Source organism: Trachurus trachurus, assembly GCF_905171665.1.
Source record: "Trachurus trachurus genome assembly, chromosome: 13".
Classification (NCBI taxonomy): Eukaryota; Metazoa; Chordata; class Actinopteri; order Carangiformes; family Carangidae; genus Trachurus; species Trachurus trachurus.
The window spans coordinates 11,190,492-11,213,555 of NC_139892.1; the positions used below are offsets into that span (position 1 = coordinate 11,190,492).

At 43.3% G+C, this 23,064-nt stretch overlaps 1 protein-coding gene across 2 annotated transcripts; it reads right to left on the bottom strand.

Annotated features, from left to right (window-relative positions):
- Positions 1-971: 971 nt before the first annotated feature.
- Positions 972-22,930, bottom strand: LOC310996159 (period circadian protein homolog 2-like). 2 transcript variants are annotated; one of them, XM_083985513.1, is made up of 22 exons: positions 22,799-22,930; positions 18,772-19,337; positions 13,678-13,770; positions 13,300-13,454; positions 13,034-13,155; positions 12,640-12,841; positions 11,729-11,780; positions 10,965-11,107; positions 10,365-10,443; positions 10,140-10,246; positions 9,890-10,043; positions 9,671-9,779; positions 9,310-9,583; positions 8,931-9,081; positions 8,692-8,828; positions 8,192-8,365; positions 7,572-7,817; positions 5,935-7,028; positions 5,446-5,677; positions 5,094-5,331; positions 4,829-4,979; positions 972-3,930 (listed from the first exon to the last, which is right to left on the bottom strand). In XM_083985513.1, the coding sequence occupies exons 2-22, from the start codon at positions 19,230-19,232 to the stop codon at positions 3,775-3,777; spliced, it is 4,530 nt and encodes a 1,509-aa protein (XP_083841639.1). In that variant the 5' UTR covers positions 19,233-19,337; positions 22,799-22,930; the 3' UTR covers positions 972-3,774. The 2 variants fall into 2 exon arrangements, with proteins under 2 accessions (XP_083841639.1, XP_083841638.1); XM_083985512.1 differs by having other exon boundaries at positions 8,931-9,084.
- Between the last annotated feature and the right edge of the window lie 134 nt (positions 22,931-23,064).

Consider the following 23,064-nt stretch of genomic DNA (forward strand, 5'->3'; position numbering starts at 1 on the left):
GTATAAAACCACTGGGTCTGGAGATGCAGCAGGTTTAAACAGACAGACAGAAGAGGCTGTTGGTTGTTCTCTCTTTATGAAGGCCGTAATATATATATTTTTTAAAGGTCTTCAAACTGATCATAGGCTAACTGTTTAAACTTGTTTTGTTTTGTACATGTCTCTACTTTTATTAAATTGTGTGAATCAAATGATAAAAGTGCAGGTTGGAGTGTTTTTGGACCTTTGTTCAGTCATATGAGTTAATAAAGTTCAGGATACTATGTCCCTGTGTATTAACCTATTTTTAATGCAGTAGCTAAGTTCGATATGGCGTCTGGCGTCAGTAAACACATCTTTACAAAGTTATAGCTACTGTGAATCCTACGGAAGCTCCTGATTGGCTCTTAATTCCTGCCTGAACAACACGCGGATCATGTCTCTTCACTGCAAGACTGAGAGATACAGCATACCTACAGCCATCAGGCTTTTTAATTCTGCAATTAATAGATAAACTGACAGACAAATGAATTTCTTTTTAGTTAACATTTATTCCCCCTCATGTTTGTTTAATGGTATCATTGTTGTGTATATGTTTCAATAAAGTTGAAAAAAAAAATACTTCATGGAGGCATGATAGATCACACATGCTCCTTCGCCTGGACTGAGGAGTCAATCTAATGCACTAAACTTATCAAACTGTATACATTTATTAATGTGACCCTATTGTGGAGTTGTAAATTGTCATTTTAAGACTTATTTTCTTTCTTTTTCCTTTTTTGTGGCAGATGTAGCATTAATGTTTCGGTTTTATGAAAGATCTAAAGATGATCATGTGATTACAAGAGTTCACACTTTGATAGTTATACAGCTTGTTGTATTATCAATTCTTTAAAATATTCTTCAGGTGTTTCTGGGTTATTGTTATTTAGGCAACGATGCATCAAGAAAGAACAGGAGCACAGATGAGTCACACTCATTTTGTAGTTTTCTGTAGTTTTATAACAACATTTTCTCAAACATCACATCTCAACTACAAAAAAATGCACAGAACTGTGCTAGTTTAATATACCACAGAGTCATACAGTGGCAGCGAATGAAACAAGTTTACATGACCATACACAACATCATGTGCCAGAACGCTGTGTGTATGCGTTTACAGGTCCGGGTGCTTCCAACAGCTCACCAGTGCAGAGTTGTTGCTGTTGTTTTACAAATGCATTCCCCTCTGTGAGGTTTCCAACACATGTACAGAAACGTCCTCTGGCTGGTTCAGTTTGATTTCCACATTTCAAACTGTGACATGAAGAAAAAACGACATTCATGAATTCTTACGGGTTTATTTAAACACAGGTGAGCGTTGGAGGCCACCACCCCACATCATGTTGCTCAGAGAAGAGAGATTTAACTGTATTTGTTAAAGGTGGTGACAGGTGTCTGTCATTGTCTGTGCATTCATTCATTCACTCACTCACTCACTCATTCATAGAAACAGGAGGAGTCCATAAAACTCTGCCGCTCCAAGACAGACACTCTGTACAAGTCCACCAGTCTCCAGAGTCATGAATGTATCTCACCGCTCTGCCCACATGCATACATACATAATACACGCGCTGCTGTGTTTAGCTTACAGTAACATGACCTGGGATTTTGTAAGAGGTAGGGTCTGTTCCCATATGACACTCAAAAAAGCTCTTTCCTTCTATAAACAAAATTTAAAACACACAAGAGAAAAATAAAATAGAAAAATAGAACAATAAAAAAAAGTTTTGACAAGTGAACAAAAAATGAAATTTAACAAAAAAAAATACTTGAAAATGAACTAACCCAGTGAGATGCTCTTGGTCCAGTCTGTGTTGCATTCACAAGCCCCCGACACCCCCACGACCAACACCACCAGCAGTTTCTCTGCCTTAGCACCAAAAGTTGTTCCCAGTTCGTCCGTTTGCATCGGCCACAGTTTGTTTAATACTTAATGTGTTAACACGACAACGAGGGGCTCGCACACCTGTGTATCATCATTTCTTGTGCGACCCCCCCGGATTTCTACTGATGCAACATGGTCCCGTTATATGCTACAATATAAAAAGCTGTTCTCCCTCCATTACTGCAGATAAGTCGTGAGACTGAACTGCTGTACACATACACCGGCAGAGACCGAAGATTAGGAATCCTTAAGGTGGCATCTGAAATAAGTTTCTCAGTGTTTTTTTTTTTATTTTCTTTTTTTTTTTTTAAATCTCTGAAAAATAAAATGAAATCTCTCTGAAAAAGGGTGAAAGTGGAGGTATTTTAATTTTGCAAAATGTATAAATTTGTTCTCGAAATTTTGAAATAGAGCTGCACCATACTGACAGAAAAAAGAAAATTCCTCAACCAGATTCTGCAATTTACATATATTTTATGTATAAAAGTAAAACCGAAATGTACCATAAGGTTAAAAGTAAATTCTAAATCAAAAGACCATATCGATTAAAATAAAATAAATGTTTCTTCTGCTCTGACCATGATTTGCAGCTTTGACTTTTCCTGTTTGGCATCAATTCACTGATGCTCTGATTGTTTTCATGCAATAAAAATATTTCAGCAGCAGCGTCTGAACCTGTGATGACTCCCACGTCTTCGTAGCACCTGTGCTGTCTTACCAAATACCATGTAGAGTTACCTGGCAACACCTGTAAACCGGTGATTAGAGTACTGTCTGAGTGGATTTGGCTTTAGCTTGAATAAAACAACAAAATAAAAAACACTAACACTATTCTAGATATATTATCTCGTAGAAAATAAATAAGATACATGACAATCTTGCACTGTTCGATTCTGAGAGTTGCGAGCGGCTGTCGAGTCAGGTGCTACTGCTGCTGTCCGCCTCCATATTGCAAATTCAACTACATCCTTGACACCAAAAATATATTTTTTTATATATTTGGGAGTCTCTGATCCTTGACCCGGCCTATATTATCCAACAAACACCACAGCTATTGACTACAAAGTGCCTGATGGGAAAGCAGAGGGGATTTTTTTTAAAGGGTTTGAGTGGAACCATGTGGCGAAACAAGAAAACCACACATACATAATCTCTGGCAGTATTTGAACAGCAATGCTGGGTTGTGTTGTTAAAAAAAACAAAAACGCTTTTACAAATCATTCAATGACAATTCATTTGTCAAATTAACATTTTTAAAACCAAAATGTATTTAGAATTTATAGTACGTATATTTAACAGGTCCATTAACTATTTTTTTTTCTTTTTAAATAATAATAAGTCAACACGTCGCTCCTTCACCCCCCCGACAAAGAGGAATGAGAAACATTTAAATTAAAAACAAAAAAAAATCTCAGAAGCTTAAAGACACCAACCACACACAGGCTGGATCACTTCTGAGACTGTGTGTGTGTGTGTGTGTGTGTGAGCTGGCATTAAGTGATGTAACAGGGTGATGCTTCAGAAATCTCCCCCTGTAAAGCACTGCCGCCCCCGTGTGGCGGCGTTAGGAACTGCACTCTGCAGCCAGCGGCTCCACACGGACACACGAACAGCGCACGTTCCTCACAAGTCCTGCTTCCTGTGTGCGTTTGTGTATATATACATAACGTATATACATATACATATGCTGTACACACATGACTGTGAGGACGGTTAGGCACACAACTGTTTATCTCACATCGGCAATGTGTGTGTGTGTGTGCATCATGAGGGTCCATGGCTGGTCAAGTCATATGTGTCCCCCTGCTGGCGGTGTGTGTGTGTGTCCTTGAGAGAGAGAGTGTGTGTGTGTGTGTGTGTGTGTGTGTTCAGGAGCCAGAGTCCGGTTGCGGATGTGAGCCTTCTGATTGGCTCTGGGCGTTCTGGTCCCCTTGGCTCAGCGCCTCACCCAGCTCGCCCATGTCCATGTCGGGCAGGTCGTCCTCGATGGGTGCGTCTGCTGCGTCCTCACAGTACAAACACTCCTAAACACACACACACAAAGTGACAATATTAAACGTCTGCCACATCTTTCATCTTGTGTTAAGAACTACACAATGGTTTAAGGAACTGTCTTTAGAGAGAATTACATATACTCTTTAAAATAAATAAGAGTTGTTTCAAAGAAAGTTTGTGGATGATACAAAGATTATTTTAAGAAATATTTGATTTATCTTATTAGCTGAATGGACCTGGAGTATAGTCACAATGACACTGTAAAAAAAAGTGGTCATATCTACTACATATCTGGACTACTTTATGTTAAGTGTCATACAAAACGTATATATTCACATGTTTTACTTTGTTTTCTTTATGCTAAATTTCAGTAAACATACTAATGGAAAAAAAGACAATTGACATTAGGAAAAACAAACAAACCAGAGCTTAAACTGTGGTTTGTCTTTCAGTCATCCCTGATAGATTTGCTGAATTAGTATAAACAGCAACAATCGGTGTCTTCAATGGCCGCCATGTTTTGCTTGGCTGGAAAAGACTCTAGGAAGTAACTACTTCCTACACCGTTTCACTGGTCTGTCTAAGTCTGTTTAAGTCTGTCATAAAAATACTCCGTATTAGGGTCAAAACAACTTTCAGAACTTTATTTTGAAAGTGCCTGTGTTCATTAGAGACTTAGTTTAGACTGAATTAGCACAGAATTGACCTTAATACTTTAAGTAGAGCTTTAGAGCATATGGATTTGATGGCAAAGCAGTGTTATTTGAGTCAGTTGTTACTGTTATTTTACCAATCTTCTTAATATATCAATTCATCTTTTATCTAATATTTTATCTTTGTCTATCTAATATGTAGCATGTGCCAAATATATCATGGTCTTCAGAGACCCAGATGAGAGGTTGTGTGTGGGATGTGAGCAGCTCTTACCTTCACATTGATGGCAGCAGGAAGCCCTCCCCTCCTCATCCAGGGATGCTCCTCCATCAGCTCTCGTCGCTGGTCCGAGGAGAAGTGCGGCTGGCTCTTCTGCATCTGCCTCAGCCTCTCCTTGTCTTCCCGCAGAACCTTCTGAATGTCTCTGTTAGTGGAAAAACATGGAGTATAATATATTTAGACACATGATTGGAGTTATGTTTTTTTTTTTTTTACCTCCTCTAAAGAAGCTGAATGTCAGTCAGTCAGGGTCTCTCACCTGGGGGGCATCTGATACGTCATCATGACCTTGTCGTCAGCGTTGGCCATCAGCAGCCAGAGAGGCTCCTGGAGAACGTACTTGATGAAATGTTCTCCCTCGCCTTGGCTCGAGACTTTGGTCTGCGACTGGCCGCCTTCGGAGCTTCCTTTGCCTCTCACCTTGGCTCTGGCCTTCGCCTTCGAGTCGTGTTCCAGGGAGTCGACGCTGCCGAAGTATTTGCTGGTGTTGCTGCTCCCTGCACGCAGTTTTTAGAGAGAAAGGTAATTGTTAGAAATAGACCTAAGGAAACATGTTGTTTTATAGGAAATGCTAGATGATGATAAAAACAACATGAATCTCTTCCACTGACCTGTTCGGCTACCTGAAGCTCTGCTGGCTGAGGTACTGCAGCCGTTGCAGCCGGAGCCCGATCTCGATCCCGATCCCGACCCTGATCCGGAGCCCGAACCCGAGCCCATGGAGCCGGATGTGGCCGACCCGGTGCCGGAGTGGGAGTCTTCCTGCTCCTGCAGCAGGATGTCCAGCAGGTCACAGGATGAGGAGTTTCCTTCGCTGTGAGCTCCGTCTCCTGCAGACTCCACCTGAAACACACGGAGAAAAAAAACGTCAGGAAACTTCACCACTTGCTTTTAATGTATACGTTTGTGTGTTTTATATTGTTTAATTGCTGTTTTTGAATTTCATTTTGCTCTATTTTATGATTTTTTAAATGTAAAGTGTCTTTGAGCATTTGTAAAAGCGCTTGCAAATAAAATGTATTATTATTAGAAAACTTCAGGCTCCATGTGGACCTGTTGGTGTGAACAGTTGCTGTCACCTGCTTCACTGTGTTTCTCACCTGTTGGAGTTGTTCAGTCTTGGCCGTGCCTCCGTTCTTCTCTCCCACCGCCCCCGCTCCTACCGACGCTGCTGCTGAGTTGCTGCCCTGACCTCCGGCGGAGGGCGCCGTGCTGTCCTGGCGCTCCAACGACCGCTGCCCCTCCTCCATGCTGAGCAGGTTGAGCTGCAGCGGCGAGCTGCACCGCGACTCGAACAGCGGCGGCGACGTCGTGGGCTCCCGCGTCCCGGAGGCAGGGGTGGAGGAGCGCGACGCCGCCCCCTCTCGGGACTCGGCGGCCTGGGCTTTGGGCGGCTCGGAGCCCAGTCTGTACGGGAAAGGCTGAGCCGGGTACGGCGTCTGACCGACAAACTGGGGCTGCACCGAGAACGAAGGCTGGGTGGCGAAGGCCGGCTGGGTGGCGAAGGCCGGCTGGGTGGCAAAGGCCGGCTGGGGCGCCTGGAACGGCTGCTGGGGGGCGAAGGTGGTCTGCACGGGGAACGGCTGCTGGCTGGGGAACGGCGCCGGTGTCTGCATGCCGTAGGCTGGCTGCGCGGGCTGAAAGGGCTGCTGGGTAGCATAGGCAGTTTGCGACTGGGTCTGCTCGAGGAAAAACACGGGACTGGTCGTCGCCCCCATCTGCCCCATTTGTCCTATCTGTCCTATCTGCCCCATTTGTCCCATCTGCCCCATCTGGGGGAAGATGTAATTCGGCAGCACCAGAGCCACCACTGGGGTAACGATGGGCGCGGGGAATGGAGCGGCGGCGGGCGGGGCTTGGGTGCTCTGCCCCTCTGCGAAGCCCGTGGGGAGCGATGGGTCGAGGCGGGGGGGCTGGGCGGGGCCGGCGGGCGCTGGCGGGTAGAGCGGGTATGCAGGCACCATGGTGGGGTAGGAGACGCTGAACGCCGACTGCGACGCTTCCGACGGAGACCAGGAGGTCTGGTTGAGGCCCTGGAGAGGGGGGCGGGGCTTGCGGTCCGACACGGCGCTGTCTGACGAATCGGGATGCTTCATCCGTGGCTTCTTGGACTTCCTGTTGCGGTTGCCCTTCTTGGCCGTGGTCTCGGGCCTGGCGGCGCCTGGTTTGGTGGGACCTCGAGGTCCAGATGATTCTGAGGAGACACATGAAGAAATCAGGATGGTTGTTTGTTCACGTTTCAACATGGTTTTAAGGGATAGTTCAACATTTTGGCAAATAGGCCTATTGCCATAATCCCTATAATCTTAGTAGTAGGTTCATGACCTTTAATTGTCTATGCGAGCTGCTCAGAACTACGCTACAGAGGCTCATGGAATTTCTTGGTTTCTCTCATCAAACTCATCAAATACACAATCCAACAACTCCAAAACGCTCTGGTGGACAAGTTGTGACCTGCACATTCACCACACTATGAGATAATAACAGAATGTTACGAGACAGAGTTGTTTTAGAGTTTAGAGTTTGATGAGGGAAAGCAAGAAATCCCATTAGCCTCCGTAGTGTAGCTCTGAGCAGCTTGCAGCTCTGCTCCGCCGTTCTAAAAATAGCTTACACCAACAATTAAAGGTAACGAACCTACTGCTATGACTGTTGAACTTTAACTTTAATTTTGCTCAAAAGCAAAAAGCTGTGAACTGGCACGAAACCATTGGGTTCAACGTGACTCCTGCCGTACCTTCAGCCTGGGCCGGACCTCTCTGCCTCTGCAGGTACTTGGAGCAGTCCTTCTGGAAGCTCCTGGCGTTGCGCAGCTCTCGGCAGCGGGTGAGGAAGGCCTGCTCTTCTTTCTGGGTGTGAGCGGCCAGCACCTGTTTGGTCAGACCCAGCCTCTTGTAGGCCTCCTTCTCCTGGCTGGGCGGAGACACCATGCAGACGGGCAGAGCTGGAGGCGCAGGGCTCTCCGCTACATCCTCGATGATCTCTGCAGAAGGGAAATGGCCGCACAACATCAGTCAGATGCACTTTCAGTTATTCTTAAACTTTCTTTTTTCCCCCACTCCACTATTTCGGCTGTATTCAAACAGTTTGCAGTTGTTATTTATTTATTATTTATGTCCAACAGTTCCATTTTCCATTGCGTACACCCTCATGCATCTGCGCAATACTTTCTTATGCCTACACTGTGTATATAATTTTATTCTATTCTTGTAAGTAACTGTATATATTCCTTAAACATTTTGGTACATAACTATATGTTAGTCTTACATTGTTTTTATATCTCTGTATTTGCATATTCTTCTACTTTTTTTTACCTTGTATGTTATTAAAAAAAAAGGACTGGACATAAAAACTCACCTGACTCAGGTTGAGGCTTCTTGTCTCCCACGTGGACGATGGTGCTGCTGTAGCTGCACTGGGAGGTGATGGACACCACGCTCTCGGCCTTGCTGGGCAGAGTGAGCGGCGCCAGGGGCTTCTTGGGCGCCTTCATGTTGGACATGGCAGGCTGGGCGTCCAACATGGAAGGGTCTGGAGGAGGAGGAGGAGAGAGAGAGGTCATTTGTTAGCTCCATGTCATATCATGTGAGTAACGGCAGGCCGGTTAGATCAATACCTGGACTGATGAGACCGACATTTTGGACCATTTAGTTTTTATTTTAAGGGTTTTAATTTTTATGATTTCTGGTATTTTACTTTAGTAGATACAGTTACTGGACCCCTGCTAACAAGTTTTGAGGCTTATTGGGGGGTCCCATTTCACAAATCACCATTTTCATATGTTTATACTAGTATGCTATTTTAATGTACGATTTGTGTGAAATAAATTAAAGGGAGTGTGAATGATGTCCACTTGCCAGAGTTTGTGTCCTGAGGCGCATGCATGCCGTCCTCTAAGCCCTTCTTGCCATCGTCAGAGTTGGAGGAGGTGGTGTTCGAGGAGAACTGGTACTTCCTCTTGACCGTGATGGGGATGTTACAACTCTCCAGATACCTGCGGGGACATCAGTGGGTGTGATCAGAGACTGCAGGTTTCACACACACACGCGTGATCTTTTTCACCATCGCCTCTCACAAACACAGACACGCGTCTTACCTGATGACACTGTCCAGGCAGCTGATCTGCTGGTAAGAGCACATGGTCTGGTCTTTGCAGGTGAATTCTTCCACCGTGGCTGCAGTACTGTCTCTGACCTGCAGAGGCAGCGCAGAGTCCTTCAGACGCACCGTCGGACTCTTCTGAGCTGCTGCTGGTGCAGGAGGGAGAGAGACCGACATCAGACATGAACAAAGACATGCAGATAAATACATTTTCTCTCTTTTTGTTTCAGTTTTTATCCAGTTTTGCCAATTAGTGGCTGTTTTGTTTAAAATAATTAAATGCAACAGGATCTTATTTGAAAAATGATTCCCAAACGCCCTTTTTAAAAATAATTTTTTGTTTTCTGGTAACATTGTAATGAATTCAAACTCACTGTCAGTGCTCCTCTTATGCTCATGCTTGGATGGCAGCGGTGAGGGGGACGAGGCGGTCTGGCAGATCTGCATGTCTTGGCTCTTCTGCATGTGGACGCCCTTACAGATCTCCTGGAACGTCCTGGGAGGCTTGGCCTTCCCCTTCTCGTCCGCCGTGTTGCCCGGCGTCGCGATGTCGTTGCTCTCGCTGGACGAGCCGACGCTCACGAGTTGCTCGTGGGAACCGTTGCTGCCGTGGCTACCGTAACCGCTGGAGCCCACGTTGTGGACCGGCTGAAGGGGAGGAAAAGATTAGTTACCGAACGGACACGTTGAGAGATAATGTGTGTGAAAGAGAAGGTTCGGTGTGTGCGTGCATACCTGGAGAAGCAGCCTGTGGATCTGTTCACTAATTTCCTGGATGTCCGAGTCCACGATCTTCCCTCCGTGGAAAGCAGGAGCTACAAAGACGTCTTCGTTCACTGGACCCCTGTAACACACATACACACACCTTCGTCACCTGGCATGTTCAAGCTGAAACATTGAGCTACTTTTAACACCAGCGCAGTGTGACTGACACGTGCTATTGGGTGTACTCACATGCGAACTTTGTGCCGGCCGATGACGAAGGAGACCTTGCGGCTCCAGGGGTTGACGAAGCTGGACCAGCTGGTGTCGATGGTGATGTACTCGCCGTTTCTTGCGCAGAAGCGGATGGAGGAGTGGTCGAACGGCTGGCCGGCGTACTGCAGGACTGTGAGAGAGAAAGTCATGGAGAGATGAGCAACACGCACACAAACATCTATACTCGCAACATCACTGCATGAAAGTGAATGAAAGGAGCTCTTACTCTTGCGATGCACGGCCAGCATTAAGGGTCGGTCACTCGGGTGCAGGTTGAGCAGCACAGGCGTCCCGATCAGGTCCTGAGGGAGGTATCCCAGCAGAGGAACAGCCCTGGTGGAGATGAAAACAGATTTAGTTTTTCTAATCAGACAGGAAGCAGATACAATTCACACTCAAACACAAGACACAAACACATCTGTATGAGCCACATGGTTCTCAGTCAACTCACCTCTCGTCCACATCCTGGAACACACAGTTTGGTGTGTGTGTGGTGGTGAAGATTCGCTTGTCAGTAGGGATTCTGGGAGCTGTAAACAAAGAGAGAATAGATTAATTAGCCACAAAATAAATAAGACTATAATAATGTTTTTCTATTTAACATTTTGACTGGCAAGCATCCTGCTACTTTGCTGCACTGGACATGATGATAAACTAATTTACTCTTCAAAAGGATCTCAACAGGGGTACTATGATTTTTATTATCCTTAATTACTAGTTTGCAGCGCTTGCAATGGTTCAGTAACTCCAGGAGCAGTGAATCTGGATTAAACTGTTGCTTCAGTGCAGCAGAGGAGAAATAAACTATGAAGGATTTTACCTGCTTGGTGTTCAGCTGCTACAGTTTGTCTTCATTTGTCTTACACTGGTTGTGTTTTGGTGTCTTCTTAGTTGGAATAGCTACTCTACTTGACTTTTGCCCTCTAGATACAAATTCAGTCTCTTTAGTTCTTAGAGACATATTTTGACTAATTTTTTGGCAGTTCCAATATTAAATCCACTTAATAACAAAGCTTTAAATTGGTTTTATCACATGACAGCTCAGTCTCACCTTCGTATCCAGAGTGCACCCTCTCCGCCAGCAGGAGGCAGCAGAACTGTTCCTCCGACAGCTCGGCGTCCTGCACTTTCATCAGGTATGGAGTCATACGGAAGGGATAGTAGTGGAGATCCCCCTCACGCTCCTTACCACCACTGAAACACACGTCATTAGACTATTGTAAGTACTTCAGTTTAAGTATAAAATCTCTGACACTTTGTTTTTGATGTAAACTTTAGAAAAGAAACTTCAGTTCGGCATATTGAATCTCATTTGCTATCATTTATTTATTTATTTATTACATAATCATGACTCATACATCACTGGAGAAGTATTTAGTATTAATGGTCTCACAAGTCAGCCCCCCCCCCCCCCCCCCCCTCTTTTTATGTTACTGTACTAATTATGTAACTAGGGTTATTTGTCCTCTAAATGTATTTTTATGATTATTTCATTAAAATAAAAAGACAATATCTTAGTCAAATAAATAATAATGGATCAGAAGAAAATGCAGAAAATGCCCAGAAAATATCAAATATATCAATTTCAAGTCTCTATCGACGTGAATTATTGTATAATAAAGATAAAGCTGCATATACTGTAAATGACCAGATCTTAATTTGAATTCATGGATGTAAAAACCCAAACTGGCCACTAGATGGAGACACAGGTGAGAAGCTCACAGCTGCTGACTTCCTCCCTGCTCTGCAGCCCTGTGCTGACTCAGAGCTCGTTAGAGCAGGAAACTATGGATCAGAGAAGCTGCTGTCACTCACCTGATGCGGCAGAAGAAGGACTTCTCCTGCATGCACTCCGTGGGAGACGACTCTGAATAAGTGACAAAGGACAGAGGTGGGATGAAATTAACACAGAAGAATGCGTCCACTCCCTCCAACACAACCCATCTGTTAGTCATTGATATGCAGCGCAATTATGCAACTGAAGCACTGCTGCATGAAGAAGTTTTGGGATACATGATCCAAACTCTCATTTTAAATGTTGATTATACAGTTTAAAGCAGCATAAAGTATAAATAATGATCAGATAATGAATATAGTTTCAATCAGAGCTTATTAAATACTAGTGTATTTAATACTAGTGTAGTTTTTGCAAATGAAATAATTTTGCTAGTAAACGTCTCCTTGTATCTATTTAATAAGGAGAAACACATAGTTTGATCGATATATTTTCAATCATCATCATTCCTGTTCTTTTATTAACCTTTTTTGTTGAAAAAAAGAAAAAAAGTTAGAGGTTGTCTGGGCTGCATTTCATAATTCCTTTCATTTTGCACATGTGCCCTTGAACCAAGCACATTTTACATTTTGCACATGTTTATTTTAAGTCAGGTGAACTGATTGAGTGAAATGCTGCTGCTGCGACACCTGACACAGGATTTCATGCATGTGAATCTTAAAGGGCGCGAACACATGTCTGCACCAAAGACACCTTCAATAATGTGTCATTCAACATGTCAATGTAATATGTGATATGTCTGCCTCGGCATGTGCATGTGGGGGCGGCGGTGTCATGCAAGACCCCGTGTACATGTGTGCAGGTGGTGATACACATGCCCTCACCTCCCACCCACATGTTGGCCCAGTCGGTCATTTCAGATCTAAAATAGCAGTGTTCCTGTTCACTCAGTGTTTTTTTTTGTGTGTGTGTTGTTGTGAGATTGTGGTACCTGCTCCGGTGCACATGCTCCACGAGGGCAGTCGGTACGGCGTGGTGAAGCTGTAGAACACGCTGACGTCCTGCGGAGTCAGGAACTCCACGAACTTCGCGTCGTTGAACACCTCGCGCTTGCAGTTCAAGATGGTCGCCGCCTGGTCCGAGATGTAAACGATCTTCCCCGTGATGAGTGACACGGCCACGGCGAATATATCCTGCAGGTCAAAAAAGATAATGTTAGGAATAAAAGTTGAGTGTCCTGTGATGTACGATTGATCAATTAAAACGTCTTTATCGTTATTTATTACTCCAACTTATTTCCTCTTGTGCTTACGAAACAAATCAGTGTTGTTGAATGTAAATTAATGCCCCTCCTTTCCTGCGGGGTGGAGATTTGGGGTACTCACAGTGTTTTTGAGGGTGTATTCAGACGTGATGCGGTTGATTTCCTCTATGGTGTAGGAAGACACGTCAAACCCTGGTGGCTGACTGTCATTGGTCATCAGCATCTGGTAGTACTCCTCATTGGCTGCAGAACAGGAGGTGAACATGGGTCAATGCAAACATCCGTGAGAACAAGAGATACTTTCTTAAACCTGTAAGAGGCTTTTATAAGATCCAGATTCTTCATTTATTGAACTTATTTGCAAACGTAACCGAAGGCAGCTCTTACCTTTCACCTGCTTCACGCATCGCAGCGCGTACTTGAGCGTGTTGACGGTGCTGGACTTGCCCTTGCTCCTCTTTTCCGACGGCAGATGCATCTTCAGCTCCTTGAGGGTCTTGAACAGCTCCTTCTGAGTCTTCGCTTTGGCCGACTGTTCGCTGCTGCAGGGCGAGCATGAGACAGATACATGTGCGTCAAAATGTGTCTCGTCAGCACTGTCACACTCTTGAGAGGCGCTGATTTCAGAGCAGGAGGGGGGGTGGCGGGGGGGGGTTAAGACACAGGGACGGGGCACATGGGGTGTGACTTCCAGGTTTGCCAGGTAAGACTGTGATAGAGACTGTAGGTGGAGGCATTCGGCATATGAAGAGTGCACTAACTAACCTGCAGCCACTGGTTGAGGGGTTGTCCTGCTCCGAGCTCACCAGACTGAAGGCGTTGGAGCTGCTCGGCGGCGACGGGCTGTGAGAGTTGGAGCTGGAAAAACATAAACAAAATGTTGTGTTATTGAATAGTTTGTACAGAAAGCCCACATGAGTGGAGAAACATAATGATAGAACAGGCCATGTACCAAAACAACAAGTCAGACCAAACACATTAAAGTGAGTCAAGGACGGAGTTTTTTTTTTGTATTTTTTTGTATCGTGCACCCAGGATGCCAAACCCGAACCATCTGTGCCCTTTGTGTAAATAAATCTGTGTGCTGCTATGGGGGGAAGCAAATATTTCTTTTTACTGGACGTGAAGTCTGAAAACGAGGAAGGCGGCTCAGGACAGGGAACAAGTGGTTACACCGCTCAGTCAGTGTTAACAACCCATTATCTCTACCTGTGGTTTTCATGACGGAGAATAACTCCATTAAAAAAAGGATATGAAGTTTGACAACGAAAGAGTGGCAGGTTATTCTCTCCATTTTTTTCATGTCGTAGAAAGATGTCAACCAGATACATAGTATGGCTCTAATAGGATTGAAAAACCATGAAAAAATGTCATTTACGCAAGGAATGAATAAATATATATCAACGGATGCAGAGTCAGTTTTTGGTGACGACTGCACAGCTGGATCTGCTGTCATCTGACCTTTGCAGAACTGGAGTTTGATTGTTTTTACACTACACACTATGAAATCACCAATAAAAAGACTGCACGGTGCACATACTGTAGCACCGTTTGCGCTATTTAATCAATGTCACACTCGAGGTTGTGCTAGATATCAGCACGGCTCTGATCGGGGCTGGAAGTTGGATGTTGCAGCAGGTTTGGCCATAATAGTTCACACTAACAACCTGTGGTTCGTGTATATTTCATCAGATACTTGGCAACGCCAGTATAAATAGTTGCGCAATTGCACTGGCAAAGGACTGTTGCTAGGCGACATAAACATTTTGCTGACCTGTACTAACTTGTTTAGTTTATCTACACGTGACCTCAGGTTTGCACTGAAACGTCCAGACTTCTTTTCCTTCCCTTCGTCCTCCTCTGACATCGGCTGGATTCATGACTTAAAGGGACAACAAGGAGTTTTGGAAAAGCGAAGCGTTTTCACACTACATTTATGAGCCTCCGCGTGCACTGTACATTTCTTTGACCGGCGCAAGACGGACTCGTGTTTTCATTCATCAATAATTAAAGTCAGAGGTTCAAAGAGGTTCACATACCACCGTAGTTCCGACCATAAACGGCGGTTCGGTGGCGTTATTCTCATAACTCGCCACGAAGGAAACGCTGGTCGGCTCGACCAGCATTTCCGCCACCACTAATAATAACAAAATTACATAGAGACAGAACGATATATTTATCGAAAATGGGCCCATTAACAAGTGTGGGTAGCGGAGATTCATCCACATTAACGTGAGACTTTTTTATAACCGAATAGAAACTCCTCGTTGTCCCTTTAATACAAAGGGTTTTTTAATCTTTGTAAAGTTTATTATGATCTAATAGAGACTTTAACTTGTTAATGTAGTGCTAATACACAACTTGTCCAATAAAAACTGTTGTTTAGTCTGATTTTATTGATGTGCTCCAGCCTCTGGGTCAAGGCAGACTGAAATATTAGCACCTATGTTATTATTATTATAAATAATCATCCATTCATGCTCAACCAGCCCAAATCACAGTAGAGAGTCAGGTCAGTTCAAGCTGAATGGACACGACCCTCGTTTGTTCTGGTGTTTTAATGCCGTGTCAAAGTAACAGGCCGTAATCCACGATTATACAAGCGTCAGTAGCAGCTGTGCTCATTTTCTTTTTATGTCTTCTGCTGCTCCACAGAGGCTAATGAGGAACTGAACTGTACAAAATGGAAACCACAAGAAGGGCGATGATGATTAGTCAACTCCAGGGCTGCCTGAAACTTCTCCTACGACGTGTTACCACGGCAACTGGGAGATTGATCATTCATGATGACATCAAACAAATTCATAAGCAGTGCAAAAAGTGGAGTATCTGAAATCTATCTTCCTCTCATTAACACTTTGATCTGAGCCAAGCTACACTGCAACAACGCCAAGTCTGACACACAGTGACGCCCACAAAGTGAGTAAAAGAGTGCAAACGCAATCTAATAACTGGCTAGCAAATGTAAAACGGATACGGCAGCAATTTTCAGTCAAGTCTTTCATGTAATTAATCTGCGGAAAACTTCAGCCACTTTAAACCAGTCAAGAACAAACTGCCTGATCACTTTGTATCATCTGCAAAGTTAATTTTAAGTTTCATTCATTCAGATATGGAGGAAATAGTTGATATTCAGGTTTGCATGTGCAGCAGACCGTGAAAGATCCAGTAGGGGGCGCTCTAAAACTTCACTATGCATGCATTCGTTATAAAAAACAACAACGTGTTCTGGACCCATACCTCCGCAGATGGCATAACAACTAACTCCTTATGCTTAACTCACTTCTCATTGAGACTCAACCGATACACCGTAGTGCCAAAGAGTAGTGCGACCGCCTATCATTAATTGATTGTTTTTAACTTAAAATATCAGTATTGGCCTAAAAAAAAAAAGGTTTTCATCTGGTGTTTATCTCTACTTCGGCCAATGGCCTTCAACTGTCCCCACAGTGTGCTAAAACGTTAGCATCTGGCTAAAAATGCAACACTTGTGCCAATTTTTCTTGTAGGATATAATAAACTAGTATTTGATTTAACTTTTAAAAAGATATTTTCCACTAAATTACAATAAAGCAGCAAAAAAAAGAGTGTGCAGCCATTTAACTAGAACTAGTCGGCCCTCTTCTGACTCTTTAACAGCAAAATGGGGGACAAGTTGTGCAAATTCCTCAAGTGTGTGTTTAAGTCTTGAACTCATTCTGTCAGCACATTCCCACTTGTAACATCATCCGTCATTAACGAAGTAAGACAGCGGCTGAGTGCGGTGCAGCTGGGTCTGCAGGAAGCGGATGGATGTACTGGGGTTTCACACTTTTAGCGCAGATTAATATAAACTGAACAGGGTAACATTATATTACTTATGTATGCTGATGATTCTGTTATTTTCTTTCCATGTAGTGCTACTACGATATATGGTGCAGATGTTAACATCGACTATCACAAAAAAAACCCAAAACAAAACAAGAATATCAGAAGTTGAAAACACTGAATATTGGTATTTCCTGGCTTCTTCCTATTACTGGCATTTTCCTGAAGGAATGCAATAAAGCTAAATATTTGCATTACATAACAAATAACCTAGAAGATGACAGTGTTGAAGGCATGCTAATGTGTTGGGTCGTAAATTTAGCACTTGGGGTTGCTAAGGAAAAGCCAGCACTACCTGTATCTAATAATGACATAATGAGGTACTCGTACTCACTCAGATGTGTGGGGTGGGGTATCTTATTTAGATGTCTGACTACTGTCGAGTATTATGTGCTTTGATTTGATGTGGATTTGATGTGAATTTCTTTGTGCTTATTGATGTTTTCCTTCCCTCCTGAGCTGTGTGCTTATTAAAGATTGAAACTGGTTCTCAAACCCAGACAATACTTGGCTCTCCAAGTACCACCATAATGACCAACATTAATATACGGTAGCTTAGAAGGCCTAAGTATTCATCAAAAACCAAACGGGGGTGCAGGTTGACAGACAAACATTTTTGTAGTTGGGTTGCACCGTCACCTCCATGTGTGTTTAGTGACAACAGAACATCGTGTAGTGAGAACAGGAGGCTGAAGGAGAGGAGAAATAAACAAAAAATGACACGTTAGCTCGTCGGTACGGTATCGCTAACATGTGACTGTGCGTCTGCCCCAACTCTGAAGCGGCGGCGGCGGCATTAATGAAGTAGCGGCCGCTCTTAATTTGCAGACCCTGTAGATCTCCTTTCATTTTCTTGCCATCGGTTAATGAGATATTTTCATATCCATTCTAATATGTCTGATGGTATTTCATGTTTTAAATTTATGAGGGATGCACCGAAATGAAGATTTCGTCGTCACAACATCCTGCAAATGAATTTTCGGTGCATTTCTAAAATGTATTTCATTTATATTTAATTCAATGATTATTTTGCATACCACTACAGGGAGCCCTCTAGTGGTACGCAAAATGTGAGTACGTACCAACCTTTGAGAATCACGAACTAATAAATGAAGATAGAATATGTACAGCTTAGGCAAAATACTTGAGTGTTATAGTGCGATCAATCAATTGGAATAAGTTATTAAGATTACTTACAACATTTATTGTGAAACAGCATGAATCATATTGCAATCCCATCAGATCTTAAATAAACTAATGATAAATCCGTTGATGATGCATTTTGATGCGCTGGACAATGCACCGCAACAAGACCTTTTTTAAGAAATGTATTTTTCTCCACCTCGTGGATGAAACTGGAGGTGGAGAAAACATCAGCGTCTGGTTATGTAACATCCAACCTTCAGTAGGTGTGTTATTTTCTTCAGACAACAGATGAAAGTGATAGTCAGAGAGATGCAGAGGACGTGGTATTTAAAGCGAGGCATCTCTGAGTCACATTATGCTTATCAGGGGAAAAACCAACGGCCCTGAATGATGATTATAACTAATTATAAGTGGAGTGGAGAAATCTTACCCAAACCATGTAATCTCAATTATCTCAAGGGAGCCAATATAATGTTATGAGTATTTTACACCGTATGATTATTCTTCTGCTTCATTGTTGAGCTTTCATTCTGTTTTTCTTTGAAGTCATCTCTGAATGAATGCGAATGAAGCCGACAGTGACAGTCACTGTGTTTTTTGTGTGTTTTGTCGTCTGTCACGTAATTAGGACAAAAACACCAACTGCTGCACTGGGTCTGAGTCAGTCAGTCACTACTGCCCCACAACAACAGTGACTCAGAGCCGCAACAATTCATTCAGGAGAAAATGTTCCTTCCATTACATTAAATGGACCTTACTTCAGTGACCTAGATGGTCCGCTCCCCCATTGTGGAGCGTAAACACTTTGTTTACTACTGGTTGATGCGTTTAATCATGCTTCCTCACCTCTTGTTGCTCCCCGACGACTCATGGAGAGCCGAGTCTTTGCCGTTTCCATTGGAGCTGCCCACCGACTCATTGCCGTGGGACTCGTTTCCGTGGGACTCGTTGCCGTGAGATTCCGTCCCGCTGCCGCTGGAGCCGCTGCCGCCCATCTCCACGTCCTCGTGCAAGGCCGTGCGCGTCCTCTTCCTGCTGTCGTCGTGCGCCGAGCCCAGCGAGGCCGGGTGCTCGTGGCTGCTGTCGCTGCCCTCGGAAGCCAAGCCCAGCTCCGGCTCCAGCTCCACCCCGTCCCGCCCGCCGCAGCCCTTGTTGTAGCCGACGGCCATGCGGTGGAGTTGGCTGATGGCGCCGCAGGGGGAGCCTTCCTCTTCCTCCACCTGGAAGCCGCCGACCCTCTCGCAGGTGCGTTCGGGCCCATCCAGGGCGGAGTACAGGTAGTGCTTGGGATCGCTGTCCTCAGACATGATGATGGCGCTGGCCAAAGTGTAACAGTCGGGCTAAAATTAAGTTATCTTCCACATGACAACGCCATGGAGGTCATGGCACAGGGATGAGAATTGAGATGTGGCCTGAAGGAGGAAAATAAAACACACAAGTTATAATACAATACAATACAATACAGTGCACTTCAATGGACAGGAGATGAAAAGTAAAAGAAAAATTGGGTTAAAAATAGAAACAATCAATGTGGATGAGGCAAAATCATCCATGAAAAATACAGTGGCCATCTCTTTGATCTGATCAGCCGCCGCAGCCTTGGATGTCTGCGTTTGGTTTTGTTTTTAAAAGTCAATCACAAAGAGAAGGGCACAGCAGCACAGCAAGTGATCATACACACACACACACACACACATCTTCACACACACAGGTTGCCGCCATAAAGGTCTGGCCTGTAAACAGACAGTCGTTTGCCCTTTCCGGAGGGATTTAAGCCTCAGACCAGTGTGATCTGGTTCAAGAAAGGTGAGTCCACAAACTATAAAAACAAACAACAACCTTCATCCCCTCACTCCAACAATCCTGACTTATTTGGACACAGGAAAGACAAAAATCCAATCAAATAATTTTTTACAGTTGCAGCTGTGTCCTCTGCCTGAAGGTGATGAGTCTCATCTCATTACAAATGATCTAATAAAGACGTAGGAGGGAATAAAACCAGACAATAAATCCCTCAGGGGGGGGGAAAGAAAAAAATGACTCTGTCTCATATATAACAGTATTATCATTAAAGCCCACGGAGGCAGATGTGTTGATGCATTGTCTGTTCTGTTTAGCCTAAATCAAATAAAGGTAGCCTTATGTAACACTGTGCAGTGCCACTGAATCAATAAATAATATTAAAGAGGTGTAAAAGGTCCCGCAAGTCCCATTTACCTTGGATCATAACATCACAAGGGGTAATTTCCCTCGTTAACCCGAGACAACCTCTGCCAATTGTTGGCAAAAATGCAAATACAGGTTCGGGTTTTACCATTATAAAAGAAGTTGTATTTACTTTTTTGAAATGAATGAACACAATTATACAAATACAACAGCATGAGCTCCACAATAATACAATGCTTTGTTCTATTTAAAGGGTTTCTGAGAATAGTCCTAATAGGAAATATTGGCAACAGGTACTGGAACCAAATCCAAAATATTCACCGTTTTCCTGCCGCCCACTATCTGGTTTCAGCTATTTATGTAAGTCTGCACATTCAGCAACATGTCTATTCTTCACTCTTTACATAAGCAGTTTTTACATAACTTGACAAAGTTTAAGAGAGGGTTTTTACAGTTTTAAATATCTACTCAAAAAAGGAAAAAAGCCCAGCAGACTTTCCACACCCACACATTCACTTGCCACTGTAGGAAATGACCCACTCTCTGCAGTAGCTCTGCTAATAGGGGACTTTCTATTGGCTGCTGTGAGTGGCCAATCGGCTGAGAGCAAAGGAGTGACTACAGGTTATAATGATGTCAACCAATCCTGGTGAAGTTTACAGGTGCCTGCAGGTTATAACCATGTCAACAGACAATTCATTTATATAAAGAGGAAAGCAGATCAACACTAAAATGAAAGTATGTTCACAGTTGAACAGATAAAAAAACCATAAAATTAGCCTCTTTGTCAAGGTAAAGACAAGGAGAGATATGTATTAGGCTATCATTCACTGAGTTGATACTGTAGGAACAGTATCACTGTATGCAGATGGGAACTGTCCTTGAACTGCCAACAAAAGACGCTACAAAAAACATTTTAAAACTAGGTTAACACAGAGGATGTGTTGCCAAACACAAACTCTATCAAAGTCTCCAGCATAAGGAGATTCGCCTTATTTTTCCCCCCTATAAAAAATCAGTGCGGTCCAATTTTTCCACCCAAAAACTTGTTATGGCTTGCCAATGACTCCAGTAAAAATACAAATCCATAATCCCTAAAAACCTCAAATGAACTCAGTGCATTTAACAGTATGATTAATTATTTTAAATCCCTTTAAAAAAAAACAAAAAAAAAACACATGCATCAGAGGTATGAGCTCACCAGAGAGTCTGCCCTCCATGATTATAACTTGACAGACTAACAAGGGCTCCCTTCTTTAAATGTCAGATATGTGTCCTGTCCATAGAAACAATGCAACTCCCAAAACAAAATGGAAAAATGACGTAATGACACTGAAGTCAAGCTTCAGCCACTTAGCTGAAACACCCAACACACTAGCACAGATCTCAGGCATTATACAACTACTGCTCCAGTCACATGGATTTGACTATAGTGCCGCACAAAGTAGTGGTAGCCTTGTTTCATAAAACCACATGCTTTCACTTGTATCCAACTCCTCTCTTCATTGAAATATGAGACATCGGTTACATGAGCAGCAGCAGCTGAAGATAGGATATAATGCTGGAGATAATCTTTTACACAATCCCGTTAAACCTGAGGCAAAAACATAACCAGTCCAGTGCTGTTGGTATTAGAATAAGACTAGAGGGGCTGCTACTGTGTAATAATATAGGCTAATATAATAATATTATAATAATATGGAAGTAATCAATATTCTCAAGTTCAGACAGGTTAGGGCCAAATAACTCATTAAAATGACTTCACAAACAGATTATATTACACAACTTGGCAAGTTTCTACAGTTGTTTTATACACTAAATTTGTGACGATTATAACAATATATTAATACAACTCTAAAAATACCACATACTAGAATGGGCCATATGCTTTTTTACTATAGACACGTCCTTTGTAGCTCAAACATGATTATGATTTACTGACTCTTCTTTGTTACAGTAAAGATCAGTTTCTCCCTTTGGGGACATACATGTATAACATATTTACAACAAACAGGGGTCAAAATCATTCGAAAAGTCTATTTCTGCTCAACTAATAAATGACCAACATCAAAAAGCAAATTATATTAGCAATCAATATGAAGGTAATTATCGTGTCGACCTACTAATCCACAGGTACAAACTGTTTGTGTGAGGGGCACAGCAGGCCTCAGAGTAGAGGACGCAACAAGTAAGAAGCTGGCAATGAACCCACTTATTTAGTATAAAAAAGAAAAAAAAAAGAAAAAAACAAATATATATATTTTTTTATTAACGTCGACTAAATGACATTACTGACAAATTTAACTGATGTAAGTTTTAAAGGGAAAAAGTTAATGGGAACAAACATCCCTTCCCCCATCTAACTCCCATTGACCTGCTATTCAAAATCCACACACACGTTGACCTGCAATCCACTGCACGGTACACTGACACAGTTATGTAAAAGTAACACTATCGCTAAAAACAAGCCACAAAACAGCTCCCTCTTTGCCTCATACGAGCAAAATAGCTTAAACTGACATTTTCCCTTCACTGCGAGTGAACAGAAAACATCGTACCGGTGTTTTTAGGTTATAAAAGTACAATAAGTAGAGCAAGCTGGATTTCCGCGCATGCGCAGATCGGTTTCCGTTATGCAACTTATTTTTTGCGCTCGTTTTCGTCTTTTTCCACTAAAACCAAAAGGTAAAAAATGATGTAAACCCACCTGTGCTGTGGTGATATAAAGCAGCTTTCCGGTCGTCCTCGTTGTCGAGAAGAAGAGAAGCGGAGAAGTGGGTAAAACATCCAGCTAAAGCACCCACTATTCCTCAATGGGAGACGGTTTAGTCGGGCTGACACACTGGCCGACAGTTCCTCCCCGGCTCTCTCCGCTCTCGGCCGTCAGCCAATCAGCGAGCCAGCCGTGCGACCTCAATTCAGACTCCTCCCCTCGCCCGATCGGATTGGCCGAACGCTACGGGTTTCCATGGC